Below are 26554 nucleotides of genomic sequence, written 5' to 3'. Positions count from 1 at the left end.
GGGAATCACCCACCTTTGTTCTCTTCGAGCTGCCTCCTCGTGAGGTCGAGCTCTCCCTGCGCCTGCTCCAGGTCCTGTTTTAGTCCGGCGATCTCGGCCGTACGGACCGCAGCGGCAAGCAGCACAGCCTGCTTATTCACATTCAAACTTATTGTTAGAATCCTGTGGATTATAATTGACCCTCCGTTTGGTTTTTCCTTCCGAACACCAAACAGAGTATCAGGGGCTACTACCTATCGCATGGTAATTTCACACATTTTTATTACTTACCTCAAAGCCTGTCAGGAGGCTGGTGCAAGCTTCGGTTAGTCCGCTCTTGGCGGATGAAACCTTCTGAATCACCACACTCATAAGAGTACGGTGCTATTCATCCATGGAAGCGCCGCGAAGCGCTTCCAGCAGACAATCTGGTGCCTCGGGCGCAACGTAAGTCCTTGACACAGACGGCTCTCCCTCCCTAACGAGGGGCTGCCCGTCTGAGTCCGGAACCATTGAAGGCTCTGGAACAGTGTTCGATTGAGAGCCCGGCCTACTGTGGCTCTCACCAACATGATCCGCGGGGATCTTGAACCCCGCGTGTCCAACGTCTGGAATGCCGCCTTGGGGCGCCTCCAGAGCCACCTCCCCCCGCTCTGGGAGCCTTTGGGATAACACCTCCGTGTCATCTGCAGGCTGAGGAGTAGTGGCCGTCGGGAGCGAGTTCATCGCCGAATCGCTCAAGGACCCATCCGAAGACGACACCTCGGGATGGACCTTGGCCGGACTACATACAAGTTCGGCATTATAACAAAACTATGAAGCAAAATTATGATAGAGTGCGGATACTTACGATCGCACTATGGGCTTCTTCCTGGGCAGCCACCCCTCCTCGCTATTGGAGGCGGTGGCGGAGTAGTCCGGAAGGGACGCCTTTCCCTTCTTGGACGTCCCAGCCTCCCCCTCCGGGGCGGCCTTCCTCTTTTTCTCCCCCCCCCCCCTAATACGGGGAGGTGGAGTTTCTTCTTGTTTTCCCCCGCCTCCGCGGGAGGAATCTGCATCGTCATCATCGGACGACGAGGGTATGACGGCCTTGCGCCGGGGGCCTCTCCTGGCCCCCTGGTCTGCCCTCTCGGACCCCCCGTCCTCTCCGGATGGGGCGGCCTCCTCCTCTTCTTCTTCTTCCCCTTTGGGGGAGGAGTGTGCCTCGTCATCTTCGGGCGAGGCTTCCGGTGCAACCTTACGCCGGAGACCCTTTCGGATCCCCGGGGCCTTCTTTTCGGCCTTCTTCTCCGGCACCTTGTAGGGCGCCGGGACCAGCATCTCCATCAGGAGAGCATCAGCCGGGTCTTCTAGCAGCGGAGCTGGACAGTCAATCTGCTCCGCTGTCTCCACGTAATCCTGAACAAATATGCACAATTACTTGAGGCTCCCCCATGAATATATTGGGAAGAACCGAATCCGGTGGTAGCCTGGAAACTCACCTGACTAGGAGGCCGCGCGGCGTGGAGCCCACGGTCCTCGGATGTGGGAGGAGGTACTTCGGAGGCCTTGAACAACGCCTTCCATGCGTCTTTGTGCTTCATGCCATAGTGCCTTTGAAGCGTCTGGTGTTCGGCCGGAACGAACTCCCACAGATTGAATGCCCGTCTTTGGCACGGCAGAATCCGGCGAACGAGCATGACATGGATCACGTTGACAAGTTTGATGTTATTGTCTTTCATGCTCTTGATGCAGTTTTGGAGTCCGGTCAGCTCTGTAGATTCGCCCCAGGATAGGCCCTTATTTTCCCAGGAGGTGAGCCGCATGGGGGTTCCGGATTGGAACTCAGGGGCCGCCGCCCAGTTGGCACCGCGCGGCTCGGTGATGTAGAACCACCCCGACTGCCACCCCTTCACGGTTTCGCAAAGGATCCATCAAGCCAGGTGACGTTAGGCATCTTGCCCACCATGGCTCCTCCGCACTCCGCTTGCTGGCCCCTCACGATCTTCGGCTTCATGCAGAAGATTTGCAGCCACAAGACGAAATGAGGCTTGATGCAGAGGAAGGCCTCGCATACGACAAGGAACGCCGAGATGTTGAGGACGAAGTTCGGGGCTAGATCATGGAAATCTAGCCTGTAGTAGAACATGAGCCCGCAGACGAAGAGGTGAAGTGGAAACCCCAGTCCATGGACGAAGTGGGCGAGAAACACGACCCTCTCATGGGGTCTCGGAGTTGGAGTGACCTGCCCGTCGTCTGGTAGCCGGTGCGCTATGTCTGTGGCCAAGTATCCGGCCGCTCGAAGATTCGCGATATCCTTCTCCTTCACGGTGGAAGCCACCCACTTGCCTCCTGCTCCGGACATGTTTAGCTATACGGAGAAGACTTGGGCTAGGGCGCTGGAGCTCGAGGGGGCAAGAGTGGGCAAAGGAGGAAGAAGGCGTGGGTAAAAATGGGGAACTCTTATCCGTTTATAGAGGCAACGAAAGCGGTGCGCCTCCCCACTTGTCCGTTGGGAATCACTTACCTCCCAAGAGCCACGATTGATGGCCTGGCAGGATTACCCATACCCGTATTGATGAGAATCCCTTGATAAGGGGACACGATCTCTGCTTTGACAAGATGTGTCAAGGAAACCGCCTCGCAATATGCGCTGTGGCTGGTTGAAGGAAAAAGGTTCGAATAATGACCCGACCGTAATGACATGTTACGTCTAAAAAGTTGTCAGTAGAGTACATTTGTGAAATATCCTTCTCTCTATGGTGATATATGAAGATCATTTTGCAGATCCGGACACGGTCAACGTGTTCGATAATTACCTTGGAGTATTCGGAGAAGGAACCCGCCTTGCAATGCCGAAGACAAGACTGCGCGCCGGACTCATCGTCATTGAAGCCTGGTTCAGGGGCTACTGAGGGAGTCCTGGATTAGGGGGTATCCGGACAGCCGGACTATATACATCGTCCGGACTATTGGAGCGTGAAGATACAAGACTCAAGACTCCGACCCGTGTCTGGATGGGACTCTCCTTTGTGTGGAAGACAAGCTTGGCGATCCGGATATTGTGTTTCCTTCCTTGTAACCGACTCCATGTAAACCCTAGCCCTCTCCGGTGTCTATATAAACCGGAGAGGTTGGTCCTTAGAAGGCCGATCACAATTACAATCATACCATCATAGGCTAGCTCCTAGGGTTTAGCCTCCACGATCTCGTGGTAGATCTACTCTTGTACTACTCATATCTTCAATATTAATCAAGCAGGAAGTAGGGTTTTACCTCCATCGAGAGGGCCCGAACCTGGGTAAACATTGTGTCCCTTGCTTCCTGTTACCATCAGCCTAAGACGCACAGATCGGGACCCCCTACCCAAGATCCGCCGGTTTTGACACCGACACTTGCCATGGGAGAAGTGCTTAGCTTTGGATTCAATCTTGCGGTGTCCTTACCCAGTGACAGAAAGGGTTGCAAGGAACGTATTGTATTGTTGCCATCGAGGATAAAAAGATGGGGTTTATATCATATTGCATGAGTTTATCCCTCTACATCATATCATCTTGCTTAATGTGTTACTCTGTTCTTTGTGAACTTAATACTCTAGATGCAGGCAGGAGTCAGTCGATGTGTGGAGTAATAGTAGTAGATGCAGGTAGGAGTTGGTCTACTTGTTGCGGACGTGATGCCTATATACATGATCATGCCTAGATAATCTCATAATTATTCGCTTTTCTATCAATTGCCTGACAGTAATTTGATCACCCACCGTAATACTTATGCTATCTTGAGAGAAGCCTCTAGTGAAACCTATGGCCCCCGGGTCTATCTCTTATCATATTTGCTTCCAATCTACTTTTATTTGCATCTTTACTTTTTGCATCTATATTATAAAATACGAAAAATATATTTATCTTATCATACTATCTCTATTAGATCTCACTTTCGCAAGTGGCCGTGAAGGGATTGACAACCCCTTTATTGCGTTGGTTGCGAGTTCTTGTTTGTGTAGGTGTGTGGGAATTTTGAGGAGCCTCCTACTGGATTGATACCTTGGTTCTCAAAAACTGAGGGAAATACTTATGCTACTATTGCTGCATCACCCTTTCCTCTTCAAGGCAAACCAACGCAAGCTCAAGACGTAGCAAGAAGGATTTCTGCCGCCGTTGCCGGGGAGGTCTTTGCTCAAGTCAAGACATACCAAGTACCCATCACAAACCTATCTCCCTCGCATTTACATTATTTGCCACTTGCCTCTCGTTTTCCTCTTCCCCACTTCATCTTTGCCGTTTTATTCGCCCTCTCTTTCCCAATCTCCTCCTCTCCTTTCAATTGCCTTTTTCTGTTTGCTTGTGTGTTGGATTACTTGTTGCCATGGCGCAAGATAATACCAAATTCTGTGATTTTTCCAATACCAATAATAATGATTTCCTTAGTACTCCGATTGCTCCTCTTAATGATGTTGAGTCTTGTGAAATCAATACTGCTTTGCTGAATCTTGTTATGAAAGATCAATTCTTCGGCCTTCCTAGTGAAGATGCCGCTACTCATCTAAACAACTTTGTTGATTTGTGTGATATGCAAAAGAAGAAAGATACGGATAATGATATTGTTAAATTGAAGTTATTTCCATTTTCACTTTGAGATCGTGCTAAAGTTTGGTTTTTGTCTTTGCCTAAAAATAGTATTGATTCTTGGAACAAGTGCGAAGATGCTTTTATCTCTAAGTATTTTCCTCCCGCTAAGATTATCACTCTTAGGAATGATATTATGAATTTTAAACAACTTGATCATGAGCATGTTGCCCAATCTTGGGAAAGAATGAAATTGATGATTCGCAATTGCCCTACTCATGGTTTGAATTTATGGATGATCATACAAAAAATTTATGCTCGTTTGAACTTTGCTTCTAGAAATCTCTTAGATTCGGCTGCGGGAGGCACGTTTATGGAAATCACGTTAGGAGATGCTACAAAACTTCTTGATAATATTATGGCAAATTATTCTCAATGGCACACCGAAAGATCTTCTAGTAAAAAAGTGCATGCTATAGAAGAAATCAATGTTTTGAGTGGAAAGATGGATGAACTTATGAAATTGTTTGCTACTAAAATACTCCTCTTGATCCCAATGATATGCCTTTGTCTACTTTGATTGAGACTAATAATGAATCTATGGATGTGAATTTTGTTGGTAGTAATAGTTTTGGAAACAATGCTTATAGAGGAAACTTTAATTCTAGACTGTTCCCTAGTAATTCCTCTAATAATTATGGAAATTCTTACAATAATTCTTATGGTAATTTTAATAAGATGCCCTCTGATTTTGAGAAGAGTGTGAAATAATTTATGATTTCTCAAAAGAATTTTAATGCCTTGCTTCAAGAAAAATTGCTCAAAGTTGATGATTTGGCTAGGAACGTTGATAAACTTTCGCTTAATGTTCATTCTCTTAAACTTAGATCTTCTTCCCCTAAGCATGATATCAATGAGCCTCTCAAATTAATGAGAATTTCCATTGACGAGTGCAAGGAAAGAACCGCTAGATTGCGTGCTAAGAAATATAGCTTTGTAAAGGCGTGTTCTTCTAGCTTCCATGAAAATATTGATGAGGATCTTAAAGTTATTGATGTGTCTCCTATTAGATCTTTGGTTTGCAATATGAATCTTGATAATAATGGGACTGAAGATGAGTCAACTTTACCTAGAAGGCGTCCCAAAAATTCGAAGTTTTTAGATCTTGATGCTAAAATTGGTAAAACTAGGATTGGAGAGGTCATGACTTTAAATAGCATTGAACCTACTACCTCGGATTTCATGGAATTTGATTATGATAATTGTTCTTTAGAAGGTTGTATTTCCTTGTTGCAATCCGTTGTTAATTCTCCACATGCTTATAGTCAAAATAAAGCTTTTACCAAACATATCGTTGATGCTTTGATGCAATCTTATGATTAAAAACTTAATTTGGAAGTTTCTATACCTAGAAAACTTAGTGATGAGTGGGAACCTACTATAAAGATTATAATTAAAGATCATGAGTGTTTTGCTTTGTGTGATTTGGGTGCTAGTGTTTCCATGATTCCGAAAACTTTATGTGATATTCTAGGTTTCCATGATCTTGATGATTGCTCTTTAAATTTGCACCTTGCGGATTCCACCATTAAAAAGCCAATGGGAAGGATCAATGATGTTCTCATTGTTGCAAATAGAAATTTGGTGCCCGTAGATTTTATCATTCTTGATATAGATTGCAATCTTTCTTGCCCTATTATTCTTGGTAGACCTTTCCTTAGAACGATTGGTGCGATTATTGATATGAAGGAAGGGAATATTAGATTCCAATTTCCATTAAAGAAAGGCATGGAGCACTTTCCAAGAAAGAAAGTTAAATTACCTTATGAATCTATCATGCGAGCTACATATGAATCAAGTGCCAAAGATGGCACTACTTAGATCTATCTTCGGTTTTATGCCTAGCTAGGGGCGTTAAACGATAGCGCTAGTTGGGAGGCAACCCAATTTTCTTTGTGTTTTTTGTTCTTGTTCCTGTTTAGTAATAAATTTTCCATATACTTTCTGTTTAGATGTGTTTTCATCTTTTAATTAGTGTTTGTGCCAAGTAGAACCGATAGGATAACCTATGATGATAGTTGATTTGATTCTGCTGAAAAACAGAAACTTTGCGCTCACGAGAAAAAAAATTTCAAAAATCACAGAAACGTGGTTTTGCATTGATTCTTTTTTCTGATGATCAATAAACAAATTTTCCAGTTCTTCCTATTTTGGTAGGATTTGTAGAGTTCCAGAAGTGTGCGTTAGTTATATATTACTATAGACTGTTCTGTTTTTGACAGATTCTGTTTTTCGTGTGTTGTTTGCTTATTTTGATGCATCTATGGCTAGTATGTAAGGGTATGAACCATAGAGAACTTGGAATACAGTAGGTTTAACACCAAAATAAATAAAGAATGAGTTCATTACAGTAACTTATGTGGTGGTTTTGTTTTCTTTCACTAACGGAGCTTATAAGATTTCCTGTTGAGTTTTGTGTTGTGAAGTTTTCAAGTTTTGGGTAAAACTTTTATGGATTATGGAATAAAGAGTAGCAAGAGACTAAGCTTGGGGATGCCCTTGGCACCCCGAGATATTCAAGGATATCCAAAATCCTAAGCTTGGGGATGCCCCGGGAAGGCATCACCTCTTTCATCTTCGTTCATTGGTAACTTCACTTGGAGCTATATTTTTATTCGCCACATGATATGTGTTTTGCTTGGAGCGTCGTGTATTATATTAGTCTTTGATTTTTAGTTTACCACAATCATCCTTTCTGTACACACCTTTTTGGAGAAGCTTATTTGATTAGAATTTATTAGAATTTGCTATGTGCTTCACTTATATCTTTTGAGCTTGATAGTTTTTGCTCTAGTGCTTCACTTATATCTTTTAGAGCACGGCGGTGGCTTGATTTTATAGAAATTGTTAGTCTCTAATGCTTCACTTATATTATTTTGAGAGTCTTTTAGAACAGCATGGTATTTGCTATGGTTATAAATTGGTCCTAGAATGGTAGGCATCCAAGTTGGGTATAATAAAAACTATCATAGGAAGTGAATTGGATGCTATGATCAATTTGATACTTGATAATTGTTTTGAGATATGGAGGTAGTAACATTAAAGTCATGCTAGTTGGGTGATTATGAAATTAAAGAATGCTTGTGTTGAAGTTAGCAAATCCCGTAGCATGCACGTATGGTTAAAGTTGTGTAACAAATTTGAAACATGAAGTGTACCTGGCTTGTGCATCCTTATGAGTGGCGGTCGGGGACGAGCGATGGTCTTTTCCTACCAATCTATCCCCCTAGGAGCATGCGCGTAGTGCTTGATTTTTGATGACTTCTAATTTTTTGCAATAAGTATATGAGTTATTTTGACTAATGTTGAGTCCATGGATTATACGCACTTTTACCTTTCCACCATTTCTAGCCTCTTCGGTATCGTGCATTGCCCTTTCTCACCTTGAGAGTTGGTGCAAACTTCACCGGTGCATCCAAACCCCGTGATATGATACGCTCTATCACACATAAACCTCCTTATATCTTCCTCAAAACAGCCACCATACCTACCTATTATGGCATTTCCATAGCCATTCCGAGATATATTGCCATGCAACTTTCCATTGTTCTGTCTATTATCATCATGACATACTTTAATTTTGTCATATTGCCATTGCATGATCATGTAGTTGACATCGTATTTGTGGCAAAGCCACCATGCATTATTTTTCATACATGTCACTCTTGATTCATTGCACCATCCTGGTACACCACCGGAGGCATTCATTTAGAGTCATATCTTGTTCTAGTTTCGAGTTGTAATTCATATGGTGTAATCAATGGAAGTGTGATGATCATCATTATTAGAGCATTGCCCAAAAAGAAAAAAAAGAAAAAAAAAGAAGGGCCAAAAGAAAAAAAGGCCCAAAAGAAAGAAAAAAAAGAAAGAAAAAAAAGAAAATAAAAGAAAATAAATAAAAAGGGCAATGTTATTATCTCTTTTTCCACACTTGTGCTTCAAAATAGCACCTTGTTCTTCATGTAGTGAGTCTCATATATTGTGCTTCAAAGTAGCACCATGTTTTTCATATAGTGAGTCTCATAGGTTTTCTTTTTCATACTAGTGGAAATTTTTCATTATAGAACTTGGCTTGTATATTTCTACAATGGGCTTCCTCAAATGCCCTAGGTCTTCATGAGCAAACAAGTTGGATGCACACCCAGTAGTTTTCTTTTGTTGAGCATTCATTTATAGCTCTAGTGCATCCGTTGCCTGGCAATCCCTACTCCTCATGTTGACATCAATTGATGGGCATCTCCATAGCCCGTTGATTATCCTCGTCAATGTGAGACTTTCTCCTTTTTTGTCTTCTCCACAGAATCCCCATCATCATATTCTATTCCACCCATAGTGCTATATCCATGGCTCATGCTCATGTATTGCGTGAAGGTTGAAAAAGTTTAAGATTATTTAAGTATGAAACAATTGATTGGCTTGTCATCGGGGGTATAGAAGTTGGGAACATCTTTGTGTGACGGAAATGAAACATAGCCTAACTATATGATTTTGTAGGGATGAACTTTCTTTTGCCATGTTATTTTAAGAAGACATGATTACTTTGATTAGTATGCTTGAAGTATTACTATTTCTTTTATCAATATGAACTTTTATTTTGAATCATTTGGATCTGAACATTCATGCCACAATAAAAGAAAATTACATAGAGAATTATGCTAGGTAGCATTCAACATCAAAAATTCTGTTTTTATCATTTACCTACTCGAGGACGAGCAGGAATTAAGCTTGGGGATGCTTGATACGTCTCCAATGTATCTATAACTTTTGATTGGTCCATGCTATTATATTACCTCCTTTGGATGTTTATGGGCTTTATTTTACACATTATTATCATATTTGGGACTAACCTACTAACTGGAGGCCCAGCCCATATTGCTGTTTTTTTTGCCTATTTCAGTATTTCAAAGAAAAGGAATATCAAACGGAGTCCAAACGGAATGAAACCTTCGGAAGCGTGATTTTTGGAACGAACGTGATCCAGGGGACTTGGAGTGCAAGTCAAGAAGCAGCCGAGGCGGCCACGAGAGGGTAGGGTGCCCCCCTATAGAGCGCGCCCCCTGTCTCATGGGCCCCTCGGGCGGCCACCAACGTACTTCTTCCTCCTATATAAGCCTACGTACCCCGAAAACATCCAGGGAGCACCCGAAACACAATTTCCACCGCCGTAACCTTCTGTATCCGCGAGATCTCATCTTGGATCCTTCGTCGGCGCTCCGCCGGAGGGGGAATCAATCACGGAGGGCTTCTACATCAACACCATAGCCCCTCCGATGAGTTGTGAGTAGTTTACCACAGACCTTCGGGTCCATAGTTATTAGCTAGATGGCTTCTTCTCTCTTTTTGGATCTCAATACAATGTTCTCCCCCTCTCTTATGGAGATCTATTCGATGTAAACTCTTTTTGCGGTGCGTTTGTCAAGATCCGATGAATTGTGGGTTTATGATCAAGTTTATCTATGAGAAATATTTGAATCTCCTCTGAATTCTTTTATGTATGATTGAGTTATCTTTGCAAGTCTCTTCGAATTATCGGTTTGGTTTGGCCTACTAGATTGATCTTTCTTGCCATGGGAGAAGTGCTTAGCTTTGGGTTCAATCTTGCGGTATCCTTACCTAGTGATAGAAAGGGTTGCAAGGCACGTATTGTATTGTTGCCATCGAGGATAAAAATATGGGGTTTATATCATATTGCATGAGTTTATCCCTCTACATCATGTCATCTTGCTTAATGCGTTACTCTGTTCTTTGTGAACTTAATACTCTAGATGCAGGCAGGAGTCGGTCGATGTGTGGAGTAATAGTAGTAGATGCAGGCAGGAGTCGGTCGATGTGTGGAGTAATAGTAGTAGATGCAGGCAGGAGTCGGTCGATGTGTGGAGTAATAGTAGTAGATGCAGGCAGGAGTCGGTCTACTTGTTGCGGACGTGATGCCTATATACATGATCATGCCTAGATAATCTCATAATTATTCGCTTTTCTATCAATTGCTCGACAGTAATTTGATCACCCACCGTAATACTTTTGCTATCTTGAGAGAAGCCTCTTGAAACCTATGGCCCCCGGGTCTATCTCTTATCATATTTGCTTCCAATCTACTTTTATTTGCATCTTTACTTTTTGCATCTATATTATAAAATACCAAAAATATATTTATCTTATCATACTATCTCTATTAGGTCTCACTTCCGCAAGTGGTCGTGAAGGGATTGACAACCCCTTTATTGCGTTGGTTGCGAGTTCTTGGTTTGTTTGTGTAGGTGCGTGGGACTTTTGAGGAGCCTCCTACTGGATTGATACCTTGGTTCTCAGAAACTGAGGGAAATACTTACGCTACTATTGCTGCATCACCCTTTCCTCTTCAAGGAAAATCAACGCAAGCTCAGGACGTAGCACTATGCATCACCATGATCTTGCGTGTGCGTAGGATTTTTTTTGAAATCACTACGTTCCCCATCAAATACTACATAAGTCTTAGCACTATTACATGATTTTGCATCACCCGTATCATATCCCCCCATGTGCCTACAAGAAGTCACTCTCACATGGAGGAGGAGAGGAACATGATGGCGATGATGAGGGGTTGTTGGTGGCCATGGTGATGACCGATGGAGGTGTTTTTGGAGATGAGGGTGGTGATGAGGATTCCCCCGACGATGTTTTGGCGCCACCAGAAGAGGGGGATACCCCTCCTTCTCCTTCCTCTTTGGCCTCCCCGTAGTGGGAGAAGGGTTTCCCCGCTGGTTTTTGGTGGTCATGGTTGTGGGGATGAGAGCCTCCCATCAGATGGGATCTGACTTTTCGAGGGGAGCTATTTCTGGATGCTGAATCCGAGTCATGCCACCATTTTGTAATTTCCCAGAAATCCATAACTCCACCAAATCTGAAATTTTTATGGTGATTCCACAACTTCGGGGGGGGGGGGGGGGGAAGCTTGCAGCAAAGGAGGGATCCATAAGGTACCCCGAGTGCCTAAGCGCCATGGCATTTTCGGCGCCTAGGCACCCTAAGCATCTCCAGGTGTGGGGCCCAGACCCGTGGGTGTCTTCTAGTTCAAAACTCTACAATCTATTTTTTGGATTTTTCCGAGGGTTAAAATAATTATTTTCCATGAAATGCAAAAACACTAGAAAACATGAACTGGCGTTGGACAGTTAATTAATAGGTTAGTCAATAAAAATCATAAAAAATGTGCCCAAAGTATGTAAAAATGATAATATAATGCCATGAAACATATAAAAAATATAGATACATTTGAGATGTATTAGTAGTCGTCGACGGCCTTGAGCTTGAAGTAGCGCCACTAGTGGGTATAGCTCGAGTGTATGGTGCCAAACTTGGAGGAGCTTGATTATTGTTGGTGTCAAAATTTATTGAAGGATACGCGGAGTACTTGGAGTACTTGATACCTTTGCTCGGAATTAGATCATAAGGGAATCTCTATCTGGCATTCCACCTTTGTTTCTTGGTGCACGAGCTCAAGTAGGTTTGTGTACGGTTGAAAATCCGCTATATTCTTAATGGGGTAGTTGAGACCATTGAGTAAACGAGCCATGGTTTGCTCAGCGGACTCCTTCAAATTTGCACAGATCATTGTGATCTCCATTTCCTTGTAGTATTCCTCCACGAACTTAGTGCCTTGCTTGAGGGCTTGCAACTTCTTGAATAGATCTCTAGTATAATATGTAGGCACGAATCGTGCTTGCATAACTTGCTTCATGATGTCCCAAGTTGTGATGGGCAATTCACTTTTTCCTTGTGATCGTTCAATCACTTGCTCCCACCATGTGAGAACATATTCATGAAACTTGAGGGAGGACACCATCATATTCTTTGCTTCATCGAACTTGTGGAGTTAGAAAATTTTGTCCACTTTGAGATCCCATGCATGATAGATATTCTTCGGGGTCAGTGGCACCGGAGAACTTTGGCATATTGAACTTGAGCTTGCTGAAGCACTCTTCAACGTCTTGATTGTTGCAAGGTTGACGATGATCTTGATGTTGTGGAGGTCAACTTTCTTCATGCTCCTTGTGATATGCTTGGCAAGAAAAGTAAGGTGTGTTCTAGATGCTCCTTATTTCATGGCATAGCTCGATGTGAGGCTATTCTTTACTCTCTTCATTTCCTTTGGTTTCACTCTTGAAGGTTGTAAGTTGTGTCACATAGATATCGGTGGGCTTGATTTTCTTGCTCCACACAACATGCTTATTCTTGCCAATGTGCAAGGTTCTTTGTAACAGATGTAACATGTCCCAATTTGGCAATATATCAACTTGACCTTCATCCAATTCTTGTGGGTTTTTATCATATTTGGCCTCATCTTGTTTGGTTATGTGGTTTATTATTTTCATTGTCATGCTCACCTTACCATATTGCATTTGTGCCTCTTGTCATTTTGCATTCCATCCTCATCATGTGCATGGTGTGATCTCATACATATTATGTTGTTGCATGTTCAATGTATAAATCTTGCATCATCACCAATTCTCCTTCCTTTCCTTTCTTTCATTTTGCAAGTGCACCTTTTACCTTCTCCTTAAATGTTCATATTCTCCCTATAAATCTTGCTCCATGTCCTAAACCTCTTTGCCAAATATCTCCTTATTTGAAGTTGTTTTGGTTAGGTTTTAAAATGGCTCAAGTTTGCACTCAAATTCAAACTTCAATTATTTTATTTCCTCTAAAAATGCCCAGATCAATTTTATCAAATTCTACCCAATCTCAGGTCCTTGAGAATATGGTCACTTTTCTCAAAGTCCTCCCAAATTCCCCTGTGCTTTTCCTTTTGTTTTCTGCCTGAAGGAAAAGGAAAATGCATCAGCATTTTAGCCAGCAGCCCCCCCCCGGGCCTCGGCCTCCCAGGCCAGCCCAGCTCGCTCCCCGCGTAGCTAGCCCATCGCGCCAGCCGGCCCGCTCGATCTTCTCCTCCCTGCCTTTTCTCACCTACGCGAGCGTGCACCCCCGCTAGACCCTCGCCACGTGGCTAGTTTGGCCCCGCTCGTCAGCGCCTACCCAGTTCCCCGCACCCACCTTTTCCCTCTCCTCTCGCCGTCACCATGGGGACCGCGAGCACGAGCGTGCGTGAGCTCGCGCTGCTCACCCTAGCCTTTTTAAGCCCCAATTCCTTGTCCCCTGATTCGCCTAGGGTTTCCCTCGTCCGCCGCCGCCGTTTCCTGGTAGGTTTAGCCACCAGATCGATCACGCCATCGCCGTCCCGAACGCATCGGGGAGCGCGTCCTCGTCGCCGGCGTGCTCTCTTTCGGTCTCTACCCCGCCTAGCGTGTCCCTCTTCTTCCCCGTCGTCCACTACGTCCCCGTCGTCGACTACGTGGAGCCGGAGCCCCTGCAACGACCTTTTCTTCCTCGTCTTCGAACCCGGCCGCCGAACGAGTTCGACCATCGCCATCGCTGTCTTCGTCCACCTCCCACCAAGCCAAGCGCACCATCGTGCTTGTGGTGAGCACGCACAGCTTCCTGCCCCCTTTTCCCCCTCGTTTGCTTGCTCTAACCGCGGCCGCCGCGGGCGCCCGATCTCACCGCTGTCGGACCTCATCTCCGGCGAGTGCTCCGACCTCCTTAGCGTCTCTGCACGTGTCCATCGGCGTCTTCGTATCATGTAGAGTAGACCCGTGCTCTCTGTCGTTTGTTTAACCCAGCGGCTCATCGTGGACTAGTTTGTCGCCGCCCGCTCTGGACCTCGTCGCCGGCAGCGTTTCCGTCGCTGTTGGGCGTCGTGCGTTCCAAGCGCGAGTGTGGGATCCTCTTGCGATCCTGTAGCACCCATCCGCCACTCCGTTAGGTCGCCGGAGCTGCTCCGGTGATCCCTCCGCCGCCTCTGGTCGCGCCGTTGCTTTCCTCTGTTTCCTCCGTTTTGATAGACGTTGTAGCAGTAGGTAAGAGGAGAAGAACCCCCCTCCTCTATCAGCCATCGTCGCCTAGCCCAGTGGCTCGAGCCACTCGGTTGCACCCCAGCATCCCGGGTTCGATCCCCCGCGGGCGCAAGTAAAGCTCCCCCCCCCCTCTTTTTCTGTTTGTTTTGCACCGTGTGTGTGTATGACATGGTGGCCCCACCTGTCATCCTCCCTTAGCCCCTGTTTTTCCTTTTTTTTTAGTTCCCAGCGAAATTCCATTTCTGGCATTTGGAATCTATCCATTTCGGGTAATTCCATTTCTGGACGTTTCCAATTTAGGAGAATGTCAGATCTGTCATATTCCATTTAGGGCAGGTTTTAACTTAATGCACTTGTGAATATTTTTCTACAGCAACCCCAACATATTATATATGTTTTTGGGGTAGAAAAATCCCACCAATCCAGTGGTGGCATTAGTTTCTGCATTTGAGCAAGTTCATCAACTTGTCATTTTACTTCATGATGCTGTTTTGTCTTTTTCATGTGATTTATTTCAAACATGCTACGTGGTTGTTTTGCACATGGATAGCTTCATTTTCATGCCTACTTCATGCTAGTACTTGTTCCATGCCATGGCATGCCTGGTAGTGAGTTAATCAAGCTTGTAAAGATGCCGTGTTGAATCTGTTTCTGCTATGTCTAGTATTTTCACTAAGTCTGTAGAAACTGTTATCTTTTGCATTATTGCCATGCTGTTTTAGTCATGCTCTAGTGGTTTATAGATTGAGCTCAGTGTTCATGTTTCGTAGAGCATTCCTGTACATCACTACTATGCATTTTGTTCGTATGTTTGGGTGCTATAGCTTATTTATACTTTGCATCCAAGTGGCCATGTTGCTGTTTTAAGCAGTTTGCATCATATCTTGTCTTGCTTGTCATTTGCAAACCGTGCATCCGAATCCGGTGATCTTTATATCGATTTCAACCGAAATCATCTCATCTTTCCAGCGGCATACTTGGTTTGCCAAGTTGATTCCTTGTTCATCTCTTCCCTCCCGGAGCACGCATATGCATTGTATATCACATCTCGCATATCATGCCATGTTTTGCATCATGTTGTTTGTGCATCGCCCGTGATTGATTGTTGGTCCTTTGCTTGTGTTCTTGCTTTGGGTAGAGCCGGGAGACGAGTACGTGCATGAGGAACCTGTTGAGTACGCTAACGAGGATCAAGCCTTCGACAACTCTGAGAACCTCGCAGGCAAGATGACCATACCTTCGATATCACTTCTATCTTTGCTTGCTAGTACTCGCTCTATCGCTATGTTAGTTCTACCTGCCACTGTTTATCATGCCTCCCTATTGCCATGTCAAATCTCTAACCATCATGTCCTAGCAAACCGTTGTTTGGCTATGTCACCGCTTTTGCTCAGCCCCTCTTATAGCGTTGTTAGTTGCAGGTGAAGATGAAGTTTGTTCCTAGTCGGAACATGGATTTTGGGATATCACAATATCTCCTATTTAATTAATGCACCTTATATACTTGGTAAAGGGTGGAAGGCTCGGCCTTATGCCTGGTGACTTGTTCCACTCTTGCCGCCCTAGTTTTCGTCATACCGGTGTTATGTTCCTTGATTTTGCGTTCCTTACACGGTTGGGTGAATTATGGGACCCCCTTGATAGTTCGCTTTGAATAAAACTCCTCCAGCAAGGCCCAACCTTGGTTTTACCATTTGCCACCTAAGCCTTTTTCCCTTGGGTTTTCGCGAGCCCAAGGGTCATCTTTATTTACCCCCCCCCCCCCCCGGGGCCAGTGCTCCTTCGAGTGTTGGTCCGAACTAGAGCCACTTGCAGCGCCACCTCGGGGAAACTTGAGGGCTGGTTCTAGTTGTACGTAGTGTTCATCTGGTGTGCCCTGAGAACGAGATATGTGCATCTCCTATCGGGATTTGTCGGCACATCGGGTGGTCTTGCTGGTCCTATTTTACCATTGTCGAAATGTTTTGCGAACCAGGATTCCGAGACTGATCGGGTCTTCCCGGGAGAAGATATATCCTTCGTTGACCGTGAGAGCTTGTGATGGGCTAAGTTGGGACACCCCTGCAGGGTATATTATCTTTCGAAAGCCGTGCCCGTGGTTATGAGGCAGATGGGAATTTGTTAATGTCCGGTTGTAGATAACTTGACACTTGACTTATTTAAAATACATCAACCATGTGTGTAGCCGTGATGGTCTCTTCTCGGCGGAGTCTAGGAAGTGAACACGGTTTGAGTTATGTTTGACGTAAGTAGTTTCAGGATCACTTCTTGATCGCTTCTAGCTTCTCGACCGATGCGTTGCTTCTCTTCTCGCTCTCACTTGTGTATGTTAGCCACCATATATGCTTAGTGCTTGCCGCAGCTCCACCATATTACCCCTTTGCCTACCTATGAGCTTAAATAGTCTTGATCTCGCGGGTGTGAGATTGCTGAGTCCTCGTGACTCACAGATTCTACCAAAACAGATGCAGGTGCCGAGGATACCAGCGCAGATGGCGCAACCGAGCTCAAGTGGGAGTTCGATGAGGACCTTGGTCGTTAATATGTTTCATTTCCAGATGATCAGTAGTGGAGCCCAGTCGGGACGATCGGGGATCTAGCATTTAGGGTTATCTTCTTTTCATTTGGATTTGACCGTAGCCGGTCTATGAGTGTATTTTGAATGATGTATGATCTTAATTATGTATTGTGTGAAGTGGCGATTGTAAGCCAACTCTCTTATCCCATTCTTGTTCATTACATGGGATTGTGTGAAGATGACCCTTCTTGCGACAAAACCACCATGCGGTTATGCCTCTAAGTCGTGCTTCGACACGTGGGAGATATAGCCGCATCGTGGGTGTTACATTCTTCATCTTGGCGATGATGCTCTTCTTGTTGTCAACACCTTTCATCATCTTAGTGTACTTGTCAGTCGAAGTCATCTTGATGCACTGGAGCTTCACGTTGACGTCGTTCACATTCAAGAATGTGGCCTTGCAATCCATTGCCATGGAAAGGATTTTAAGCTTGATAGTCTTCTCGGTCTTCACAGTGAGACGATGTTTTGGTGTAATTGTGCCGAATGGTAGCCCGGAGGAGTGTCAACTTGAGCGCCTTCTTGAGGATGAGGATGATGACGAAGACTTGTGTTTTCTGAACATGTCTTGAATTTGAGCCACTTGGGCGTCCAATCATGTGTCTAGGTAGTCCATCGTATGAGCTTTAGATTGGCGCATGTTGGTGGAGTGGTGCTCAATGCGCGCATTCAAGGTGTGGTGTGTGTGTCGTTCATAGCTTATTGAAGTCTGAACTGGTGAAGCTTGATGATGTAGTTATTTGTGTCCTCTTGGTCATCAAAGACTGGAGGGGGTGTACCTTCCCTATCCATCACAACACTCAAACCGAGTTTGAGTAGAGAATGAAAAGAACAACACATAAGTTACCTATTCCCGATGTTGAGAATGGATCAAGCAATCCCTCACTATGGAATCTGAAGAGAGTGCCATTAGTATGGGATCTTGTTCAATCTCACACCTACATATAAAAGTCTTATAGAGTGGCTTGGTGAGGGTTAGTGGCACAATATCACGCAATATTGGATCAAGATGCTGAAAATGTTGGGTAAGATCCACAAATGCAAATGTGTACAAGTAGATCAAAGAGTAGTGATAGAGCAAGGTGGATACACGCGCCAAAAGATAAACGGGGATTGTGCAACCAAGGAAGGAGCATACAAATTTTTTCCTAGCGAAGACTAAGCTCGTGTTGCACAAACACTATGAGAGACTCTAGCTTGATTGCTCTTGTGGCTAGATTCACACTTGTGCACCAACCTACAAGAACAACGTATCATTTTCCTATCCCAAGTATTTTTTTGATGCTCAAATATTTGCTTATAAGCTTTATTGTATCGTTTTCTTTGTATCCTTTTTTTACTAATTTTCCCTTTACCAATTTCCTTGAGCCTCGGCCAAATATGCAAGACAAGTATTTAAGATATGCACAGAGTAACTATATTACACAATAGAATGCAAAGCTATCACCATGATGTGAAAGTTAACGAGGCCCGGCAATTCTCAAATAGCTAGTCCCAATAGGTAGGTATTTCGGTGCCAAAAGGGCAGAGACGATTGTTGTTGTTGAGGAATTTGTTTGTGGTGGAATCATTGGAAACATATCATAGGAGGTTCCCATGTCGTTGCCATACGGGAACCAATGTAGCGGCAAACCGGTGAAGACGCACGATAACAGGGCCAAACCAGACACGAGGTAACTTGTCCGGGTTGTTCGGGCATAATTTGAGTGGACTGCCCGGGCATGTCAAATGCCAAATCTGGGAGAAAATGACACTCGAAAATTGGAAAAAGAAAGAAAACCTTTTGGTCTAAATTGATAAATTTGGATCAAGAAATGCAAAGGAGGCTAGATCTACGTTTGGTACATCGGATCCATAGATTAAAACCAACAAAATCTCATGAAACCGAACAAATTGCAAGGAATTGGGTGAGGCTATTGTTGTGGGGATTTATAGTCAAATTGGGTAAGAGAAAAACAAAATTAGGCTAAGGATGAGGGGAAGGGGCTCCAAATTGTGGCAACCAAAGCTCGTGATACCAAATAACGTAGGGCAAAGCCCGAATTGTGCCTAATCTTCACAATTTGGAGGTGAATAAGAGGAAGAACACAAAGAACTGAACACGAGGGGAAATCACTATAAGAACAAGATTCACATCACACATGTGCTCTTCAAGCATCCAAGCAAAGAGACACTACTAGGTCCAGAATCAACAAAGGGAACAAGTAGCTAGGTAGTTCTTTCCAAATCTCTATGGAGAACTGAGGTCTTGAGGGATAGACCTTCCCCAAATCTCTATGAGAGATGCATGTCTTGGTAATCCCTTGGGATTCTTCTCCTAGTGGAGGCCTTGGTCTTCAATGGAGAAGAGATAGATGAGCAAAGCTGATGTAGGATCAAACCTATGGTAGCCCGATCTTCACAAATTGGAGATGGATTTGGGGTGGATTCATGAAGAACACAAAGAACACATGGGGAAAACACAAGAGAGAACACTAATTGGACAACATCCATACAATGTACTCCTCAAATCTCACGTCAATACAAGAGGTGCATCTAGATCCAAGAACAACAAAGGAAATAAAGTATACAAGGTAGTGCTTGGGAGATAGTTCTTCCGCACCAAAAGCTTTCTCAAGTAGTTCTAATATGCTTTGCTAACCCTAGAAAGTGCAGGGGGAGCGAATTATACTGTCTAAGTACGAAGGAGTAGGTGGGAGAGAGAACTACAAAGCCAAAAGGCCAAATTCCTGCGTAGGCACTTGGCCAGCCAGTCTAGCCGAAATTAGGCCGAACAGCTGGGCACTGGGCTGCATCGGCTTCCGGCCTGACGCGGGCATCGGTCAGCTTCAGGGCTCATGTGGCCGGACAATATGGGAGTCGTCTGGCTATGTTTTTGTGGTCTTAGGTGTCCTCGGGCGTTTGCCTGAACGCTTGACCGAACAGTTCAGGCATGCCCGGACAGTGGTCCAACTATCCGACAGCCTGACTTTAGCCATCCTTTCCCCTCTCCTTCGTCTGCTTTCTCCACTTCCAAACCTTGACCTTGGGCTTCCTTCCTTGCTTCTCCATGCTTGATATCTTCATACTTAAGTATGCACAAGGTTTCAGAATGAGGTAGCAATCATGTCTTATATGTATACATGGAGTTTAGGAGTGAATTCACCTCGTTTTCAATGGCACGTATGTGCTCTAGTCATTGGTCCACTTGGCGCTGCGGCGTTCATGTAGGATTCCATGGTGATGTCAATGGGGTTTCCCGCACCACACAAACTCGCACTAGGGGGCGATGCATGGTGCGGCAGCGTTCATGAGGGCGACATCTGAGGGACACACACATTGGCTGGGATGGTAAAGGATTGGTTCAACAATGATCCATGCTTCCCTACAAAAACAACGATGTATGCAGTGGCACGGGAGTGAGCCAGAGAAAGCGGTGCGGGAGAGAGAAGAGCATTGCTGCAAGTGCAGGATGAAACATTAGTGGGAGGGGTTCGATGAGTGAGAGAGGCGAAGAGGAAGAAGATTGGGGGCTGGCAGTGCGTCCCATGTCCACCTTAGCAAAATGTACACACAGGCATGCCACATCAGCCAAACATGCAGGGCCCACAGTCAGTTTGGCTATTATAACGATCTTATTCAAGAATGAAAAAAGTTTATTTTACTACCGTGAATAAAGTAGGTGGTTCACTTTACCCCTATTCCATTTTTCTGTTTCTTTTCCCCCCTAATAAACTCAAACCGAACAAAACATCCCACTGGCTGATCTTTCTCCACCCGCTGCCGATGTGGCACTAGTTAATGGCGGTTTTGACCCGGGTGGGGCCCTCTTGTCAGGTTTCTCTCACCCCTCTCTCTCTCTCTCTCTCCAGGTTAGATCCGTCCCGGTCCGAAGGAGCTCGCCCCGGCCCGAGCCACCTGCGCCCCACCTCCCTCAGCGCATCGCCCATGAGCCGCCACCCTCTCACCGCCATCTCTTCGGCGTCCAGCCAGAGGAGCCCCATCTCGCGCCGCCGTGGATCGCCCCGCCTCCGCGCCACCGCCGCCGCCGACCCCGCCGGCCACGCCATCCCGCCGCCGCGCGAGCCCGCCCCGAGTACCCACCGCCGATGGTTGCCACCACTGCCTCGACCCCGCGCGCAACTGCCTCCTGCCGACCCCGCCTCGCCCTGCTCTGCTCGCCGGCGGGTGCAGAGACAACTCTATCCCAGCCCCGCCTGACAAGGGGGCCCCACCCAAGTCAAAAACGTCGTTGACTAATGCCACATCAACAGCGGGTGGAGAAAAACCAGCCAAAGGGGTGTTTTGTCCGGTTTGAATTTGTTTGGGGGGTAAAAAAAGCAGAAAAATAGAAAAATATATCAAGGGGTAAAGTGAACCACCCAGTTTATTCAGGGTAGTAAATTGGACTTTTTTTCTTCAAGAATTGATGTGCTCTATTACTCAAAGATTTTAAAAGTGGTGGTTCTGTATGGTTTTCCTCAATTATGGCGGCAATTTGTTGACCCTGTAGTTACCTCACAATAGACACTTGTATTAGCAAAAGCCAGTAACAAACACCACGCACAAACCACGCAGGTTACCATGTCAATCTGCATGCTCAATGCAGCTCTTACACTGGGTCATATGACGACACATTTTAGAACACGGGAATATAATGATACATAAAGTCGTTCTGTGGCATAGTTATTCAGTATCAACCAACAGAAACAGCCTGTAAGAGCTTTTAGGACCTAGCAAATGCAGTGTAAGGCAAATAGACAGGGCTTGGCCTTCAAGGCATTACTTCTTGCTACGCAGCTTAGCTCCAAGTGCCCTCTCGAGCTTTCCAATTATCTGATTGTTCGGAATCGCCTTGCCCGACTCGTACTCCTGGATCACCTGTGGCTTCTCATTGATCATCTGTTACAACACATCACACCCTTAGATTGAGGTAATAGTGCATGTCAAGCTTTTTATCTCAGGAAGAACTCTGCAAGTTCTAAAATCTTGATATTCAACTAGATACCTGAGCAAGTTGTGCCTGGGTCATCTTCTTATCCAGTCTTGCTTGCATAAGGTTTTTCTTCAGGTCACTTGAAACACGCTCATCTAGCATCAGATGAGAGCACAAGGATTAGGGATTGGCACACAAAACAAGCAGGGAAAGCTTGACTGTTGGAATCTCAAGCATCTTGGGGGTGAGACTGGGGAAAACCAAATCAGATCTGTACTTGAAATTCTATGTGCGTAAATATACTCAGCAACAACAAACAAACAAAAAACCTTGTTAAGAAAGCATAATATTACAGAACAGAAATTAAGAAATTCCGACCGATAACCATAAAATCATGACCGACAGAAAAGCCATTTTGATTCATAGGAGCGTTGCATATTGTACATGAAACTGTTGAATTCCTGCAGGAAGATGAAATTTTCCAAGAAATTAAGAAGGCCCAAGCGGCAACCTACTTTATGAGCCAATTCGATCACCAGAAATGTGTGGTTTTCTTAATAGAACTGACAAATCTGATGACCAATTATCTGCACACAGGTAAGGCAATTTTAGGCACACAATCTGTGCTAGTTTGAATCCTATGGTTCCCAAAGGTAAAGTGTTTGGTTGGGATTGGGCTTTGGCATTCTGTGCCCAAGCAAACAGCTAGCTTATTTTGGGGGTTGAAAGTGGTGGTTTATTAGTTCATAGGAGCAAAAGCACAACTGGAGGTGCTTTTCTGGCTTTTGGAAAATCACACACTCAGCCCCTGCCTATTTCAGAGAAATTATGAAGGGATTGCCATTCTATACAATGGGCTGGCCTCCTACAGAAATCACTTCGAACCAGCTTGTCTCCTCATTCCATCCCCAAGTCCAATCCATGTGAGACCACGAGTGGTAGGCGTTGACTGATTACTCTGAGCCCAAGATTGATTCATTTTTTCTGACATGGATCAGGTTATACTGATCATGCAGTGTGATGATGAATGTCTTATGGATTATTGTCTATGTACAGGCTGTCACGCTAATATGATATGTCTATTTTTAGTTAATTGCATTATGATATACACATACAATTTTGGCTGCAAATTAATTTTATGATATTTATTTAGTGGACAACACACCATTTAAAATAAAATTAGATAAAAGAATACATCATGTACATATATCAATACTCTTACATGCTAAGCACTGAAGCAAGAGAGACGCTTCGGACCTCAGGTCTCATCATGAACTTTTATACACATGTAGAATACAACCATATGTACATGTTGATATCTTTAAAGATTTTTCAGTTACCTGAAAACTGATTTTTGAAATTTTCAAAAAATGGCTTTATGGAGCCCAAGCTCCGAAACGAACTTCCGGTGAAATGCGGCAAAGTCAGGCTATTATAGTCAAATAGGTACATAAACATACTCTGAGCATCCTAGGGGAACTTCAGACTTTTTACTATATATACGGCTTCACACAGTAGCTTTCCCAGTACAATGGCTTTCCACAGTATGCACAGCTTATTTGCAAGCCAGACTGACCAAAACCCACTAAGTTGCATCAACGCAATTTTCCGCAGTAAGTTTGCTATAAAATAATTGTCGAAACACCAACTCTACTTGCTTTGCAGATTTAGTGTTCTCGAAACCATTTGTGGCCAACTCATAGGCAACAAAAATTATATGAGCAAGTTTTGCTATTACCACATTTCAGCAATTCAGCACACAATGGAACAATATCGATTACAAATAAGGCAAACCAGACACAGGTAGAACCAGATTAGATGGGAAAAGAGTAATAGAAAAGTAGTGCATTCCCTAAATTCAGGAGCAGTAAGCTAGAGCTGCTAAATTATAGGTTTGGAAACCTTAACTCGTGCTTATTTCACCAATAAAGGATTATTGCGGAGTTACCTATCTAGGTAACCGATCAAATATACAATTGCTCACCATCGGTGATAGCCATTCCATGTCACAGGACTTCTTTATCAAAAGGTGATGATGGAGACTTTATGCACATCTTAGATGAAGTTTGTGTTTCAAAAATATTATAAATGGTGAATATCTCATTTTACTATCTAAATCATTTTTTTATAAGGCAGTAAGGCGAGGCGAGGCGCTGGGGGGCACCTCGTCTTTTGAGCGTTAAAGCGTGAGGCGAGGCAATGCCTTACAGTTTTGAACTTCTATGGGCAGCAGAATAGAGTAGCATTTAGTGGACATGCACCGTTACACACCTTATAAGTCACATCATAAATCGAAGAGCAGTATAACAGACATTCATGGCGGAGCATATGCATAGCACTACAAATCAGAATCACAAATGCAAGCAGAGCATTACGAATTCCTAAATCAAAGGAGCACAAGTGCAAAATAGGGCGACTCATGAGAGAGGAGACGACAGAACAAGAGGGCAGGGGAAGAAAGACCGAGAGTCACATGCGACTGGAAGCAGAGAAGGCCGATGCCGGCAGGAGACGAACTGAGGCCGTCGGGATGCCATCTGAGAGTGCCCTGACACCTTAGGGATGCCTTAAAAACAATGATCTAACTAGTACAATTATATATAACCCCGCAAATGCAACCAACCCATGAAGTAACTGTCATGTCAAAAAAAAACATGAAGTAACTGAGCCGCATTCTGGTTAACCCCTAATAAGATTAAGGGTGCTCATACAAACACATAAGAATGATTCTAAACCTCACAACATTCATAGGTGCACTCATAAAAGAAGGATCTGTAAAACAAGATATAACATGTTTCGACAATTATTGAAGAACCTGTGAATTTCAAAGACTATTGCAACATTAGTTTTAAGTGTCATTTGTTATCAGAATTCATACAAAGATGCAACATCAGAACAATGCCATCCAATAAAGTGAAGTGTGATAATACAACAAAAGAATTTCCTAAACAGAAGCAAGATTTCCAATTAGCTATAGGTAGAGTATGTTACATGTGCATTCTTTTCATGAGGGAAAAGAAGTCGGCATCAAGCACTGCAGGGGCTTTGCAACAAGGGGCATTCAGGAATCAGGACAGTTAACAAGACTAGCACAACATCATCAGCACATAGTCAGGAAGTGAAGTTTTTCCAGCAGCAAAAATAAACACTAACCCATAGCACATGATTTGAACTCCACAATAAACACAGCTACCAACTTGGTATATGTCAGCACACTCCCTAAAACAAGTCCCCCATACAGATGTAGCATTTTTATTTTATCGCAAAAAACACTGGCAAACAAAAAAACAACTGTGGGGCTACAAAATATTCACAAGTGCACTAAAAAAGATGTGAAAAAGAATATGTTGAGCACTCTATTCAGTAAAATATTCAATACCATATCAACAAGGATATATCAGTCTGGTACTTGGTGTTCCCACCAAGCTGCTACAGGTGCCCGTTGATATCAACAGCTCATTTAATATCAAAAACTAATTTCATCCTAACACATGCTACAGTACCATGGAGAAGTTTCCTAAACTAAACAGATATTTTCATTACAAGTAGAATATATGAAGATAGCACAGTTAGGCTCGAGCTATAATCCACAATAGATAAGAAACACATATGCTATACACAGTGATAAGTAAATAATGGTATAGATACAGAAGTATTGAGTAACGATTTAGAGGTAATTTAAGAATCAGGACAACCAACAGCTTCAGCATCTAGTTCATATAAAGAGAATTTTTCCAGAACAACCCAGCTACGACATGTATGAACGAATCAAATATGTATTAGCACATCATTCACATGGAAGAATAAGCACATAGCGAGAGAGTGATTGCTGCTCACGGGAAAGGTTCTCCGTGTCGTCGTCGAGCCGCTTGGTGTTGAGGGAAGTTCCGCTAGATGCAGCCTTGTTCGTTCCAGCGTTGTCTGCAAACGGAACTGGATCAATGGCAAACCGAGAAAGAAAAACAAAAAAACTGTGGTACTCTACACTGCGAGCTGTTCTATGGCAGACAGAATAGCAAACGAATCACATAATTAAACATATAAAACCCATACTAAGCAAACCGACAAAAAAAGCACAAATCTAGAGCATCTCCATTCTCCAAGCCAGGACGATTAGCAAGAAATCCACAGAATCAGCGAGCAGTAAATCGGACAGCAAGACGGCTAAAGGGATCGATCCAATCGGACACATACACTTCTTGGTGGTGTCGATCTCGGCGCCGGAGCGGCGGGCAGCGTTGACGGCCTTTTCGTCCTTCTTGTCGGCGGCGTTCTGCGCCTTCTTCCGCACCACTATCGGCTCCCAGTCCTGCCTGATAGGACCAATCCCAGCCATATCTCCCTAACTTTCAGGTCTCACACGGCAACTTTCCTCGCTCGGTCTCTCGAGTTCACAGACTAAAACCACGCAAGGGATAGTGGAGGGCTGGAGGCGCAGAACAGAGGAGGAAGATATTTTGGAGATGAACGAAAGGTTCTCGAGTCGCAATCGGTGATTCTCCCATTCCCCCAATATAATATTAGAATATTATATAGTACTCCCTCCTTCGCAAAACACAATGCGTTCTCAATTCTCGTGCTTCAACTT

The 26554-nt window shown here is 44.2% G+C and overlaps 1 protein-coding gene across 1 annotated transcript; it reads right to left on the bottom strand.

The window, feature by feature from the left end:
• Positions 1 to 21543: 21543 nt before the first annotated feature.
• Positions 21544 to 26470, bottom strand: LOC100415836 (multiprotein-bridging factor 1a). The gene is made up of 4 exons (XM_044469470.1): positions 26161 to 26470; positions 25804 to 25887; positions 22039 to 22121; positions 21544 to 21932 (listed from the first exon to the last, which is right to left on the bottom strand). The coding sequence occupies exons 1-4, from the start codon at positions 26300 to 26302 to the stop codon at positions 21813 to 21815; spliced, it is 429 nt and encodes a 142-aa protein (XP_044325405.1). The 5' UTR covers positions 26303 to 26470; the 3' UTR covers positions 21544 to 21812.
• Between the last annotated feature and the right edge of the window lie 84 nt (positions 26471 to 26554).

This window comes from Triticum aestivum, chromosome 2B (assembly GCF_018294505.1).
Source record: "Triticum aestivum cultivar Chinese Spring chromosome 2B, IWGSC CS RefSeq v2.1, whole genome shotgun sequence".
In the NCBI taxonomy this organism is placed as follows: Eukaryota; Viridiplantae; Streptophyta; class Magnoliopsida; order Poales; family Poaceae; genus Triticum; species Triticum aestivum.
The sequence above is the reverse complement of the archived record's forward strand: the minus strand, read 5'-3'. Positions and strand labels throughout refer to the sequence as shown.

Excerpts from the sequence above, each read along its gene's own strand:
- LOC100415836 (XM_044469470.1), bottom strand. The coding sequence starts at position 26,302 with ATGGCTGGGATTGGTCCTATCAGGCAGGACTGGGAGCCGATAGTGGTG. Across the intron at positions 22,122-25,803 it reads CGACACGGAGAACCTTTCCC|ATGAGCGTGTTTCAAGTGAC; the intron begins GTGAGCAGCAAT and ends ATCTGATGCTAG. Across the intron at positions 21,933-22,038 it reads CCCAGGCACAACTTGCTCAG|ATGATCAATGAGAAGCCACA; the intron begins GTATCTAGTTGA and ends GTGTTGTAACAG.